This window comes from Colletotrichum jinshuiense, chromosome 2 (assembly GCF_051148585.1).
Source record: "Colletotrichum jinshuiense chromosome 2, complete sequence".
Classification (NCBI taxonomy): Eukaryota; Fungi; Ascomycota; class Sordariomycetes; order Glomerellales; family Glomerellaceae; genus Colletotrichum; species Colletotrichum jinshuiense.
The window spans coordinates 3029360-3043542 of NC_139309.1; the positions used below are offsets into that span (position 1 = coordinate 3029360).

General features: G+C 54.6%; 4 protein-coding genes across 4 annotated transcripts; 2 read left to right on the forward strand and 2 right to left on the reverse strand.

Annotated features, from left to right (window-relative positions):
* Positions 1-1312: 1312 nt before the first annotated feature.
* On the forward strand, positions 1313-5926 carry EsH8_II_000823 (uncharacterized protein; the record flags this gene model as incomplete). Its single annotated transcript, XM_083264121.1, has 6 exons — positions 1313-1564; positions 1615-1643; positions 1706-1754; positions 1804-2056; positions 2105-4555; positions 4614-5926. 6 exons carry the CDS (start codon positions 1313-1315, stop codon positions 5924-5926), a joined length of 4347 nt encoding a protein of 1448 aa, XP_083121443.1.
* Positions 5927-6461: 535 nt separating this feature from the next.
* On the reverse strand, positions 6462-7657 carry EsH8_II_000824 (uncharacterized protein; the record flags this gene model as incomplete). Its single annotated transcript, XM_083264122.1, has 5 exons — positions 6462-6623; positions 6675-6787; positions 6847-6950; positions 7006-7204; positions 7258-7657. The coding sequence occupies 5 exons, from the start codon at positions 7655-7657 to the stop codon at positions 6462-6464; spliced, it is 978 nt and encodes a 325-aa protein (XP_083121444.1).
* A 1121-nt stretch (positions 7658-8778) lies between these two features.
* On the reverse strand, positions 8779-10031 carry EsH8_II_000825 (uncharacterized protein; the record flags this gene model as incomplete). The annotated part of the gene is made up of 5 exons (XM_083264123.1): positions 8779-8928; positions 8980-9140; positions 9195-9301; positions 9352-9559; positions 9629-10031. The coding sequence occupies 5 exons, from the start codon at positions 10029-10031 to the stop codon at positions 8779-8781; spliced, it is 1029 nt and encodes a 342-aa protein (XP_083121445.1).
* Positions 10032-10995: 964 nt separating this feature from the next.
* EsH8_II_000826 (Rgp1-domain-containing protein) lies at positions 10996-13484 on the forward strand (the record flags this gene model as incomplete). The annotated part of the gene is made up of 2 exons (XM_083264124.1): positions 10996-11521; positions 11569-13484. 2 exons carry the CDS (start codon positions 10996-10998, stop codon positions 13482-13484), a joined length of 2442 nt encoding a protein of 813 aa, XP_083121446.1.
* Positions 13485-14183: the final 699 nt, after the last annotated feature.

The window sequence follows — 14183 nt, forward strand, 5'->3', positions numbered from 1 at the left end:
ATAATGGCGGCGGCAGGCCGGGGACTGGTGTTGAACGCTGGACTGCATTTCAGCCGGCGCCGTTGCTGCCTTGGAGCCGACAGGCAGTGAAGTTGGTAGGTTTTTTGTGAGAATCAGCTAGTTGCGTTGAAACAAATCGTTTGGGCAGCCTTGGCCCAGGCAGCTGATTCTCAAGTTTCGGAGGCTGACGGCCGATGCATTCGGCTTCGGCATCGGCCCCGGTTAGGTCTGAGCCAAGGCCGGGGTGGATGCGGGTGATTGTGGGAACTATCGGTAGCGTCAGTAACCTTGCTGTACTATGCATACTACAGTACGTGTGCCAGCGCAACTTTCCGAGTTCTAGGCACCATGTTGAAAATGATTGGTGTGGGCCCCGTCAGATTCGTGGTTTCTTTTGCCCGGTCAGCAACGGCCTCCCGGTCATCTCCAAATCAAACTTCCCACGCTGCGGGGGAGGGGGTGGTGGTCTACCGGTATTCTTTCCGGGTCGGCACATGTGGACGACGCATTGCACGCCATAACATGATTGCGAGCAGTTCGTATTACGCACCCTCATCACTTACTTCCCACTGCCTACGCATCCTCTTCAAAGGACCTCTTTCCAAACGCCAAGACGGCAGTTTGCCGCGTTGATACTGTGCGCAAGAGGTTGCGAACCCGCCTACGTCCGTCCTCGTCACGGTGGGCCTCCTGCAGCATCACCCGGAATACTCCATGGTATTCGTTTACATGGGGCGGCGATGAGTCGCTGTGTTCCTCAACTCATTTCCTGCGGGACGGAGAAAAAAAATCTGCAAACATGACTATTTATTGCCAGGCATCCTCGAAGCGGGTTTGCTACCAAAGTTCCTTGACCCCCTGGTGCCTACCTACCACGCAAGCGCTGTTGCAATAAGACTCGTGTCACCCTCCACAATTTTTTGCGATTAAGTCAGCAATCGTCGTCAGGCACTCGTCGCCCAGTGACGGGCCTGCAACGGGCTCTGCAATCGTACCCGGGACTGCATCGCCAACGCCCAGCAGTCCTACCGGTGCATCTAGAGTACCTGCTCGGATCCTGGCTCCCGCGTCACCCGATTTCTCCTAGGGGCCGTCGACATGGCCAAATTTCCTCTTTGAGCCGCGTCATTTAACCTTACCGCTGACTTTTGACTCATACCGGCCACACAACTACCAGGGTATTCTCGTCATCGGACCAAGCGTTCTAGGCTGCTCCTCCATGCTTGGCCCCCCCTGGAAGTACCTCGCATCCCAGGACTGTATGAGGTCTCTGGGGCTCCGGGTCCCCATCCCACGCTAGCGCTGTATGACAATGCCTGACTATTCACAATCGTCCTCCGGCGACGGCGCCGATCCATCAGAAGATGAATCGCCTGTTGGTGTGCCGGCCGCCGGGCCTCATAATCAGGAGGTTCTCTCTGCCGCTGCCGAAGAGTTGTTCCTGAACAATGAGGCTTCATCGCCTCCAGTTGAGTCCGCTTCAGGCAACTCGCCCATCATGAATTCAAGAGCGTACCAAACAGAGATGTTTGGCTATAGTATGATGCAGAACGTGATTGTAGCTGTAAGTGAGAACCCCGTAACAAACTTTACGGGTCTACTAACACCTTCCAGATGGATACTGGGAGTGGCAAAACACAAGTGTAAGTGGACAGGCAATATTCGATCCCAAATATACTTACCACTTACACACGGGTTTTAACAGGGCTGTGTTGCGAATAAAGGCGGAATTAGAGAGGACATCGTCGGAAAAGGTTGGCTCGATCTTCCCTTGACTGTCCCGGCTTGCGCTCACAGAGGCAGATTGTCTGGTTCCTGGCCCCCACAGTATCACTTTGTGCTCAGCAGTTCGCCGTGCTCCAATCACAAATCCCCGCCGTCCAGATCAAGTTCTTCAGCGGAGAGGACAATGTCGACTCCTGGTCCAACCAAGGCGTGTGGGATGATGTTCTACTCAACGTGCGCATAGTAGTTTCCACATACCAAATCTTATCCGACGCATTGTCCCATGCCTTCGTGCACATGGAGAGGTTATCTCTAATCGTGTTTGATGAGGGTTTGTCATCAAAGCCTTCCAGCACCGCATCAGCTAACGTGGGCATAGCTCACAACTGCACCGGAAAGTCCCCGGGTAGTAAGATCATGATGTCTTTCTACCACCAGCAGAAGAGTAAAGGTCACTATACCCCACACATTTTGGGTTTGACGGCAAGCCCAATTTTCGGGTCCAAAGTCGAGGGTATTAGCACTCTCGAGACCACACTCGACGCCGTTTGTAAGAGTCCGACTATGCACCGCGATGATCTTCTTGCTTGTGTCAAGAAGCCAGTGATGGAGTATGTACCTGTTCAACCCCAGAACCACTACGACCCTCCCAAGAGCCTGCAAAGCCTCAGGAGAGTCATACAAAATCTCAATATCCTGGAGGACCCTTACGTTCAACATCTTCAGGCAGAGGGAACCGACCGCAGCCGGCGAGATCTCATGGCTGTTTTGGAGAAGCACGACACCTACATCCAGGACCAGATGGTCTCCTTCGGTCGTCAGGCGAATCGAATCTCCCGCGAACTAGGACCCTGGGCCGCAGATTACTACATCTGGGAAGTCATTTCAAGGTTCATGGCTTCTTTCCGCTCCCAGAGCACATGGTTTGACACCTGGAAAGATGACGAGAAAAGATACCTCGCCAAGATTTTCGGCCAGGTCGAGTGCCAATGCCCGTCGGAGGACGCTATCAGCCGCGAGGTGCTCTCAGAAAAGGTTTCCATCCTTGTCGAGAAACTTTTGCAAGACAAGACGGACGTTATCGGCATAGTATTCGCCAGGGAAAGGGCGACAGCCGCTGTTTTATGCCATTTGCTCGGTTCGCACAAGTTGCTGAAGGCACGGTATCGAATCGGAGCCATGGTGGGCACATCGCAGTTCCAGGCCAGGAAGAGAGACGTATGGGATCTGTCTCGGGCAGAAGACCTGAAATCGCTACATCACTTTCGATCTGGGAGGACCAACTTGCTGGTTGCCACCAGCGTCCTCGAAGAAGGCATCGATGTGCCGGCCTGCAACTTGGTCCTTTGCTTCGACAAGCCGCCGAATCTCAAGTCGTTCATCCAGCGCCGCGGGCGGGCCCGGATGAGGGATTCCAAGCTTCTAATGATGTTTGATGCCTCAGAACCTATTCCGAAAGAATGGGAATTCATGGAGATGGAGATGAAGAAGCAATACGAGCAACAAGGGCGCGAGCTCGAGCGCCTTCAAGTGATTGAGGAGGCCGAAGAGGTCAACGAGATGAAATTTGTGGTCGAGAAGACAGGAGCGTTACTGGATCTCGATAATGCGAAACAACACCTCGACCATCTTTGCAGGATATTGTCGCCAGGGGAGTTCATCGACTGGCGGCCCGATTACATTATAGAGAAGCTTGATGCGACCGATATGCCCGGCCTGAGGGCCACCGTTGTTTTGCCCAGCTACCTCCCAGCCGACGTCCGCTCGGCTAGAAGCCAGCTGGTGTGGAAGTCTGAAAAGAACGCCACAAAAGACGCCGCATTTCAGGCCTACGTCGGTCTCTACAAGGCAAAGCTGATCAACGACAACCTTCTGCCATTCAAACCGGAGGACTTTGTGCCCGGTATCGACAAAAGGGTCGCCATTCTGCAGGTCAACGGCCTGCTCAATATCTGGGTTAAAGTTGCCGAAGCTTGGAAGCTCGGAGACAACCTGAGAGCTACCCGCATTCAACTCAAAGACTCGCTCGGTGTTGTCCAGGGGGAGTACGAAATGGTGCTTCCCATCTGGGTTCCTGGACTGCACTCCATTCCCATCCACCTAGACTACAACACCTCTTGGACACTTGAATTTGGACAGCAGCTTCCCATTGATGAGCTAACAGGCAGAGATGACACCGCCGTGCTCCTCGCCCTGCCGTATAGCCACCGCTGGATGCCGACAGGCCTCCAGCAGGTCATCAGGTTCAACGCGATCGGTGCCGATCTTTCCGTGGGCCAAATCGGAATCAATCGGTTTGTTTCAGGACGGATGTCGGCTCACGACCTGTCCTGCCTGATACGTGATCAGACCGGGTGCCCTTACATTTATGACGGAATCATTCCCAGCAAACCAGCACCCGAATCCGTGCAAAAGACTTTTTTCGAGTTCGAAAAGGCCCCCGAAGACGTCCCATACCTCTCTCTGAAGAAGTGGTCCCACCGATCAGACTTCCTTCACCGGCCACAGAGCGATCCTGCCCACGGCCCGGCCACTGTCAAGCCATACGCCAGAGTCTACCCAATGCCATGGGCCAAAGTAGACACAATACCGGCATCCTATGCTCGGTTTGGAGTGCTCATCCCGTCCATTATGCATCGCATCGAAACCTACCTCGTGGCACAAGAGCTATCTACAAGCCTCCTCAAGCCGCTAGCCATCTCCGATCCGTCCCTTGTACTCACAGCCATCAGCACCGGGAGCGCGTCGGAGCCAACCAATTACGAACGGCTCGAGTTCCTGGGGGACTCCATTCTCAAGTTCTCCGCCACAATAAACGTGGCCGCCTTGAGTACGTAACAAAACACCCCCTATCCCGTGCGCCAACCAGACCAGCTAACATCTACCAGACCCGGACTGGCCGGAGCGGTTTCTCTCGTTCAAGAAAGACGGCATCGTTGCGAACTCGACCCTCTGCAAGGCGGCCATTAAGCACGGCCTCGACCGGTTCATCCTCACGAAGCCATTCACAGGGCAGAAGTGGCGCCCCGTCTACGTGGACGAAGTGCTTCAGCGCGGCGGCAAGATGCCCACGAGGAAGATATCGACAAAGACCCTCGCGGACATCGTCGAGGCGCTCATCGGGGCCTCGATGGTCGACGGAGGCCTGCCAAAGGCATTGAAGTGCATGTCGATATTCCTCCAACAGATCAAGTGGAGAACCCTCGATGACTGCCGGCGGCTGCTGTACGACGCCGCCCCCCCTAACATCGGGCTCCCCTCCACGCTCGAGCCCCTGGAGCAGCTCATCGGCTACGAGTTCAAGAAGAAGTCCCTCCTGATCCAGTCCATGACGCATGCCTCTTTCACCCTCGGCAACCCCCTCGGCTGTCTTGAGCGCCTCGAGTTCATCGGAGACTCCATCCTCGACTACGTCATCGTCGAGCGCCTCTTCGCCGTCGAGCCCCCGCTCCCGCACCAAACGATGCACCTCCTGAAGACGGCGATGGTCAACGGCGACTTCATCGGCTTCCTCTGCCTCGAACAGTCCGTCTCCCAGGACGAGGTCCTCCTCGGCGGCAGGGGCAAGGGCGAGAAGCCCGACCTCCAACGCTCCCGCTTCACCCTGCCCCTCTGGAAGTTCATGCGCCACCAGTCGCCCGCGATAGGCGTCGAGCAGGTCAACGTCTCGAGGCGCCACGCCGCCGCCCGCCACATCGTCGTCGACATGATGGAGCGCGGGAGGACGTACCCCTGGGCCCAGCTGGCGCGCCTGCAGCTGCGCAAGTTCTACGCCGACATCTTCGAGTCCCTCCTCGGCGCCGTGTACGTCGACTCGGGCGACATGGCGGTCTGCGCCGCCGTCGTCGAGCGGTTCGGCATCCTGGGCTACCTGGACCGCATCCTGCGGGACAACGTGCACGCGTTGCACCCCAAGGAGGAACTGGGCCACCTCGCGGACAAGGAGAGCGTGACGTACGTCCTCGACGTGCGGGAGACGGCCGAGGGCGACAAGGAGTTCCTGTGCAGGGTCATGGTCGGCAGCCGGTGCGTCGTCGAGGTCGACGGCGGCGTGAGCCGGGACGAGGTCAAGGTCAAGGCGGCGGAGGCGGCTGTCAATATCCTCAAGGCGGAGAAGATGGCGGGGGGGATGCAAGGGATGGGGATTCACGGGGAAGACGTTGAAGAAGAAGAAACGAGCATGTGTCAGTCAAGCGATTGAAGCAGAAAAAGTAATGATAAAAAGGGGGGGTCGAAAAAAGGGCTTTGGGCGACCCCCGCGGTCTGGGCGGGCGAGTCAGACATTGGGTAATATGATACAGACGGAGAGCGGAACGGTAGCACATTGTAATTTGATATCTGATATCTGCGTTTCGTGTCCAGCAGCCTCTTTGCGGACGGAGAGGTGCGACAAATGCAACAAAGTTCAATATGAGGGTATACACATAATCTCGCCTAAAAACTCCTGGCCCAAGGAAAAAACGCTGTTCCACCTTCGTCGCGGTGGTGTTGCTGTGGTAGAATCTCCCAGCCTATGCTTCTAAACAAACATTATACTCGGCAACTCTTGGCTCATGTAAAATCGACTTTGTCGAAAGAGCAACGAGAAAAGGTCATAAGAACACCAAGCCGCCGAATGAGTGGAGCGCCGTCGCTCAAGATACGCTCAGTAACAGTTTAGAAGCAAAAGTGCCCGCATCGCACGTGAAATGTGAAGGATAAGGATCAGCCAAGCATGGCTGTGATGCCGTCTTGATCTAGTCCTCGGTAAGGTCAATAGCCTCACGATTTCCATCGATCTTGACCTTTTTCCATTCCCTCTTAGTCGGCTCCTCAGTGAGATCGTAAAATTCGGCGAATTCTCGCTTGATGATGGAACCTTTGACCTCTCGCTTGACGGTGGGCGATAGCCGGCCGTTCTATATCAGTCAGCATAGGAACAGTAGCAGCAGCGAGACGGGGAAACGAACGTTGATTTCGTCGAGGCGCTCCGCGGCCAGCCGTCGAATCTCGGCTTCAGATAGCCCATCTATAGGTTGGGGACTCGGCGACCGCTGGACAACCAACTCTTGACGCAGGGCATCTAGACAGAATTGATTAACTCAATGAATCCCGAGGATTAAGAGTATTTATTATACACACCTCGGGAACGATACTTGAAGCTGAAAGCCGCGATCGGCTTCTTGTCGTTGAGGTCGATGGAAGTTACTGAGTTTCTCTGGGTAACAAGGCCTCCGTCGGAGAACCTTAAGGGGGTGAGATTTTATATTGGATTAATAAACGACATATAGATGAACTTACGAGGTGCCGTGAGAAACGGCCCGCCCTTTCAGCGCCTTTTCTGCAATCTCGAAGTCGTGACTCGGAGTGTCATGGCAGGTGTTAGAATGCGGCTTCCGCGGCCCTCGGATAGCCACGTGGTACACAAAAACCTCGATGACTCCCAGGGACTTTGCAGCCTCTATGTCTCCCTCGATGCGGTCCTTGGTCGCATCATCAACTGAGAGCTGTCAGTGGGTACAATGTGAGGTCCAGACTGCATTTACCACTGACCAGTCGTGACTTTGGAAAACTTGAATTTGCTCAAGCGCTCCATGCCAGTGGAAGAGGATGATCTTCGGGCGCCATAAACAGTGTGTTTCCAAGCGTAGTCGGGTCTGAATGGTTGGAAGTATGCTGCCTCGCAGAGAATGTCGTCCATGTGCTTGCCATCGACATACACGAAGAAGGACAGCGAATGGTCCGGGGCAGCCCAATAGTGCATGCGGTCCACTTCATACTTGACAGTGAAGAAGGTATCGTCCTTAGACTCGACGTATTTGAAGGCGCGCCATCGGGAATTCTTTCGGTTGTGGTCGGACTCCAAACCATCCGGGTCATCATACTCGAGGGCCTCCTGCCCATCGACCTCAACGGTGACCTTGACACCAGGGAGTTCGCGAATAATGGCCATCTTACGCCGTATTGACTTGAACCAGTAAGTGTTGTGTGAGGTCAACTGGCGCAAGCCTGAAAGTTGGCGAAGTCAATCAGTATTGAAATGGAAAAGTGAACCTGCGTGAAGATGAACGAGGATGGAGAGAAGTGCGATTGGAAAGGCAAGTAAGGGTCTGAGGAAGGCAGTGACAGTGACGGACGCCTTACAGCAGGTTGCGCTGGCGACTCTATTGGTGGGCTTCTAAGACAAGTGGGGCATTGCCAACTGTAGTTGCATCGCCCGCCATCTTCCGCCAGGCCATCGTATGTGATGGTCCGGTAGGCACCTGTTCCTAAAAGTTCAAACAAAACCTAGTTCAGGCACGAGAGAATCATTTACTGAGCAACTGTTTTGTGCATCCGTTAGGTACACTATATTCTACTCCGCTGGCCTAGCCCTACCACAGACACAGATCCATGCTGGCGCCGGGTACCTGCAGATCCCGCTGCACCAACGGCCCAGAGCAAACTTGAGCAGGTAACGACGTTTGCTCTAATACCACGTAGGAGATACAGTTGATGGGTATTAGTATTGTCTTTCGAATCACCATGTATATATAGCCCGAGTTGCACATTATTCTAGTGGTGGAGAAGAAGCATGCTTCTAAGAAACCAGCCGCTTCGATTTCTAGTTCGTTCTCGAAAAGCGAGGGCGTAGAGACTCAGTTTTACAAAGCATACCTTTTTGATTTACAGTTACCAATATCGCATGGTTTTTTTCTCTTTATTTAATTTAATTCTTCGAATGTCACCACGCAATCTAAGAAGTAGATTGAACAAGTGAATAATGCCTTGGTAGTCTATCTGCATTAATACAGTGTTGAAAACGATCTTGTTCACGGGTTGTAGCCACCCCGCTCCCGTTCCGCCTATCACTTCAAGCAATGTTTTATCAAAGCAACAATGTCTTTCAGCAGCCAGAAGATTATAATCCCCAGAAGGATTTGGTAGTCACGGCATGTGGCGATTGTCCTTCAGTCTTCGGCGCTACTAACAAGGACTCTACTTGCTTTGTTGAAGGAGACTCCTCCATAATGATCCATCATTTTCCACTGACTCCTCCTTCACGATAAACGCACGATCTCGCGGCTTACATCTCTAGTAGCCGCCCGTGAGGTCAATGGCGTCATGGCCGTTTCTCAGCTTGATGACTTTGTATGGTCGAGCAGGCGGCTCTTCGTCCTGCGTAAGATCACAGAAGTCGCCGTAACTTCGCTTCATCGAGGTGGATGTCCGTGATCTCTCGTCCTGAGGCTCTTGTCAGTTCACTAAGCTTTAAAAGCTGCAAAAGCTTCTTACCCTCAGTTGTCTGTGCCTCTCGCGTGCGAGGCGTTCGACTTGGTCTCTGTCTAGATCCTCGAATCTAGGAAAAGCAGAGTCTTTGAAACGAATCGATTTCCTGTGAGAGACGGGCTCGGGGCTAGGGGTTCGAGGAATAACCTCCTCGATCTTCAAAGCCTCTGAACGCAAGTTAGCTTCCTGCTGCCTCAGCTTGTTGCCTATAGAACGCGTACCCAGCGAGCGGTATTTGAACGTATACGTCGCTAGAAGTGGCCCGGACTCAGTTTTAACAATGTTTCGACGATTAGGCTGTCCAAAATGCACCTCTGGGGTGGTGAACCTATCGTTTCAAGGTTAGCTGGAGAATCAGGGAGGCCGGGGACAACTGACGAGGTGCCGTGATAGAGAGGCCGGCCTTTGAGAGCTTCTTCGGGAATTGCGAAGTAATCAGACGCTGGATCCCGAAAAGGTCTCTCAAGATTCTTGTATCGCATATGGTTATCATCCCTGGAAATATCCCTTCCGAGCTTGACCTTTACCTCAATGGTCCCCAGGTCGCGGGCTCGGCGGAAATCGCCATCGGTGGGTTCGTCGTCAACTATACCCGGTGTAAGTACTGCATTCTTGACTAAAACCAGGGCGTAGGTTCGAGGAGAGCCCGTCTTACCAGTAGTAATTGACTGAAATTTGAATTTGCTCTCCAAAAGCGCCGAGCGTTCCGCATTTGGATGTCTCCTGGAGGCGAAGGCGAAGCGCCAGCTGCCTTGCTTGAAGTCCCTGCTCTGACAGAATCTCTTGCCCATGAATTGCCCATCGATGAAAAGAAAAAAGATAAGTCCGTCTCTACCATAAACCCAAGGGTCTATAGAACGCTCGTCCCGTACATCGATGTATACGACATACTCAGCATCTTCCTTGCTCTCGATGAAATTCCGAGAGCAGCGTTCATACCCGCCTAGGTATCGCTCTTTGCGATATGGGTTCGGATCTGGATACTCATCCGCGCTTCTGAACGAGGAGTTAAGTCGGACGGAAACTTCGACAGCCGGTAGGCTGTCGATAATGGCCATGGTTGGACAAGGCGACTCCTGTTCTGGAGAAGAACTGGTTTACCGGAGTGAAGAACCCTAGTTAACGCGGAAGAAATACAAAGACAAAGTCTCGAAGGTGTAGAATGTCTTGGGAAAGGATAATAGAGAAATAAGTGGCGATGTTGGAGACTTGAAAGAGGAGACAACCACGGGCCTCTGGCAGAAGCACTGAGATGGATGAGGGAGAAAAGAAAGTTAGGAACAGGCTTGATGCAGGAAAGAAGGGCAGCCAAAGATTCTCGCGGTAGCAGAGAAGAATGAAGGCTAGAAAGAGCCATGCGATTTTGGGAAAGTGCAGCCCGTATCTGCCCTCCACAGCAAATGCGACTGCCATTTCAAGTTGCGGGCAGGTGCTGCCTCGAGGCATCTCCCCAGGCTGGAGGGGATGGCATTACGAAATTCATAACATTCGACACACGAACTTGAGCTTGGATCTTTTAAAAAAAAAATTTTACTGTTGACTAATTTTTCATATTGATCTCGTAGGATCGCAGCATGAGTGTTGAGGCTGAGGTATAAATAAGGTAGACGAGGGATGAGAAGCCGGCCGTGTAAGTGGAATACGTTGAAGGATTGGGGTACGTACCGGGATGCCTGAAGCCACCCCGTTGCGATCTAGTGGGCCCGCCTGCTGAGGTAAGATGCCGTGGTGACAATGACGCTAGAACTGTGAAGGGAAACGGGGACGTGGATCCAACCCCTGCAGAGCGCGCCGAAGGGGGCCCCGTCCGACTCGTAGCGACGCTGGAGCTAGCTCGCTCAACCTCCCGTTTCCCGCCCACTTGGAAACCCATGACGTTCAATGCACTTGCCAGGACTCTTTGTCCCTCTCTAGTCCACGGGTACAGACGCGACAATGGTTGATGCCAGACATGTGATGCCCAGCTGATTCGTTGCAACATCCATCGATCCTTCCCCTCCTCTCCGCCAGAGGAGCGCCATCATGTCTCCGGAAGCCTCCAGTAACATCCGGGTCTTTATCCGCTGGCATGACCAGACTGTCTTCGCTGGCGAGGAGATCAAATGCACCATCACCTTTAAAAATATCGCTCGCGATCCCAGCCAGCAACGACAGTCTCAGCGACTAGTACCTACCGACCGCCCGAGGCATGTCTCGCCCTTGTTGAGAGGCAAGTCTAGCGCTGGCTTAACCCCACCAAACTCTGCTCAAACCCGCGGTCATCGATCTGCCCTCTCGCTCAATGTGCCGGCTGCCCAGTCACGAAGCCGCGCAGGCTCCGTGCCATGGACGTCGTCGCACTCCCCCAGTGCCCTCGAACACCGCGGCAATGGACACCAGAAGTCAGTTTCCATCGTTTCCATCGGCTCCACGAGCACCATACTAGACGACAATCAGAGCAATGCCGGCTCTGTAAAGTCGCAGCGGCCCGGCCGCAGCCATGCGCGAGCCTCTAGCCTTCAGATCGTCCCTCGCGGGGCCGCAATGGGGCTCATGGGGCCTCACTCTGGTCAGTGTCTTGTCTCGACTCACAATGCGAATGCTGACCGATTCCAGCGTCCCCAAGGCACATAAGCTCGCCCTTGTTCAACTCGACATCGGCCTCCGACACTCCCCCCGCGACCTCGCGCTCCTCGACCCTACCGAACAACCATACCGTAGGGGGCTCGCCACGTCCCATCAGGTCGCCCCCTAACGCGCTTGCCGAGTTTCGGTTTCCAGTGGTTCAGTCACCGCTGTCCGACACCCAAAGCACCCCTGTGGCATCACATCACGATGGCTTGTTGAGCCCAAACTCCGAAGTGTCTGGAAATCTGGCTATACGGTCCAAGGATGGCGTCCCCATCGGCGAGCACGCGACCCCGGCCATGCGGATACTATCGACGACAAGTATGGGAGGAGGAACACCACGCAGCAGTGGGGAGTTCTACTCCATGAGCAACAACTCGACGGAGACATTGGCTTCGGAATACCCGACGCAACTCACAAGGGGCCCAATGCGGCCGCCGCATTTCCGGCGGTCGTCGAATTTCGCATCACACAACCCCAAGCAACCCGAATCGTTGATGATGGGCTACGCACAGATCCAAGGATCTTTCACCCTCGACGGTTCGCTCATCAACCTAGGTCCATTTGAGCAGGTGAAGCGGAAAGCCGTAGTCGGTGGCCAAGGAGGTGGCGTCATAGGCGTGGAGTCTTCGAAACGGGACAGCGGGCTGCTTAGAAGTTTTGGTTGGGGAAGCATCAGCAACTCGATCGGGGAGTTGCTTGGAGCCGGCGAGCTCAGCAGCATCAAGGACATGCGCGGCATCGCGAGCTCTAAGCCCGTCCCTTTGCTCTCGACACCTCAGTCGATTCTCTTCGTGGACCTGAACCTTGCCCCGGGAGAGCACAAAGCATTCGAGTACTCGTTCCAGCTCCCCAAGGGATTGCCGCCGACACATAAGGGCAAGGCGGTAAAAATCTCATATAGCCTCGTGATTGGCACACAACGAGCAGGTGGCTCCAAAGAGCAACAAGTGCGCTCCGTCGAGATCCCTTTCAGGGTGCTTGGAAGCGTGAACAGCTACGGGGAGATCCTCGGCCATGATCTCATGAACCCATATATTATCCTTCGCGACCAAGCGAAAATCAAAGCGGTCGACAAGCTGTCTACGCTCAGCGAGATCAAGAAGCTGAAAACGCCGAAGACGGACGCAACCATCAACGAGTTCCTCACATACGTCGACGAGCTCCTTCACAGACCACGCTACGGCTCCAGTGCAGGGCTACTATCACCCACTGCGTACCCCGGGTCTCGGCGGCCTTCAGGGTTTGAGGACGCAGCGAACGCCACCGAGGCCATCAACTTGGCCATCATGCGCAGTAACATGGCCTCCGAGGGCCAGCAAAGCCCGAACCGCTTCGAGATTGCTCGCAACGGGCAGCGCGTCGGTGTCGTCATGCTCACGCGCCCCTCGTACCGCCTAGGCGAGGTCGTTACGATGGCCATCGACTTTACAGAGGCCGAGATCCCCTGCTACGCGGTCCACTCTTGTCTCGAATCCTCGGAGCGCGTCGAGCCCCATCTGGCCATCCGCTCCGAGGCCTCGATCCACCGCGTGACGCGGAAGATCCACGTCTCGGCCTCGGAAGCCACACTCTACTCGCGGAGGATGATCTTCACGCCGACAATCCCCATCAACGCGACGCCAGAGTTCATCACCACGGGCGTGTCCCTGGAGTGGAAGATCCGCGTCGAGTTCGTCGTGCCGAGCCAGGAGACGGAGCTCGAGCGCGAGTCGCCAAGCACGCACCCGCTGCTGGAGGAGATATCGAGGGACGAGCGCGGCGGGCTGGTCCTCGTGGCCGTCGAGAACCTGGCCTGCGAGAGCTTCGAGGTGGCCGTGCCGCTGCGTGTGTACGGCGCCGTCGCGACGGGGCTCGAGAAGCTGGAGCGGGACGAGGCGTTGGAGGAGGGCCTCGTGGTCTGAAATGCAGTCAGTCGACCGCGTTGACGAGGGGGGTCCATGATTAGTGCGTGCGTATTTCGGACGGGGACACACCACGACGGTGGTCTACATGTAGAACAAGCAAAGTCATTGCGGCGTTGGATAGAAAAACGTGTTTTTTCCCATTACTTTTCTTTTTTATTTATTCTCTTCTACTATTATTCTTGGAACACGGCACCCCTTCGAATTAGAGAATCTTCGAAAAAAGGGGCAGAGTATGTATATCTGCCCATCTGTCTATCTATCTCTGTCCACGTATGACTGTCTGACCGTCTATCTGTGTGTGGAGAGGAAGAGTGCCATTCCCCCCTCCCCCCTCCCCTTCCCTCCTTCCTCTTCCTCTTCCTCTTCTCTTTTCATCCAGCCTCTGTACATAATTTTAATGCGAAACTGTCACATGGCCCGCCCGCCTCGCCTCGCGGCCTGGAGCAATAACAAAGAAAAAACCAAAAAAGATTTGGGGCGGTGGCAAGGGATAACGAGCACGTTCCAACGGCGCCTTGGTAAAATAACACACGGGTGACTGGCGTCGAGTGAGGCGAAGCCGAGGGCTGCCTGCTCAAGTCACGTTCAGGGGGGGGGGGGCGAGGAGGGGGCGGGCATTGTGTCACGTTTGGCAATGCTCGGAGAAAGAGATTGAACGACCAATGGCGAGTAAAGTCTCGCCAGGATGTAAGTATG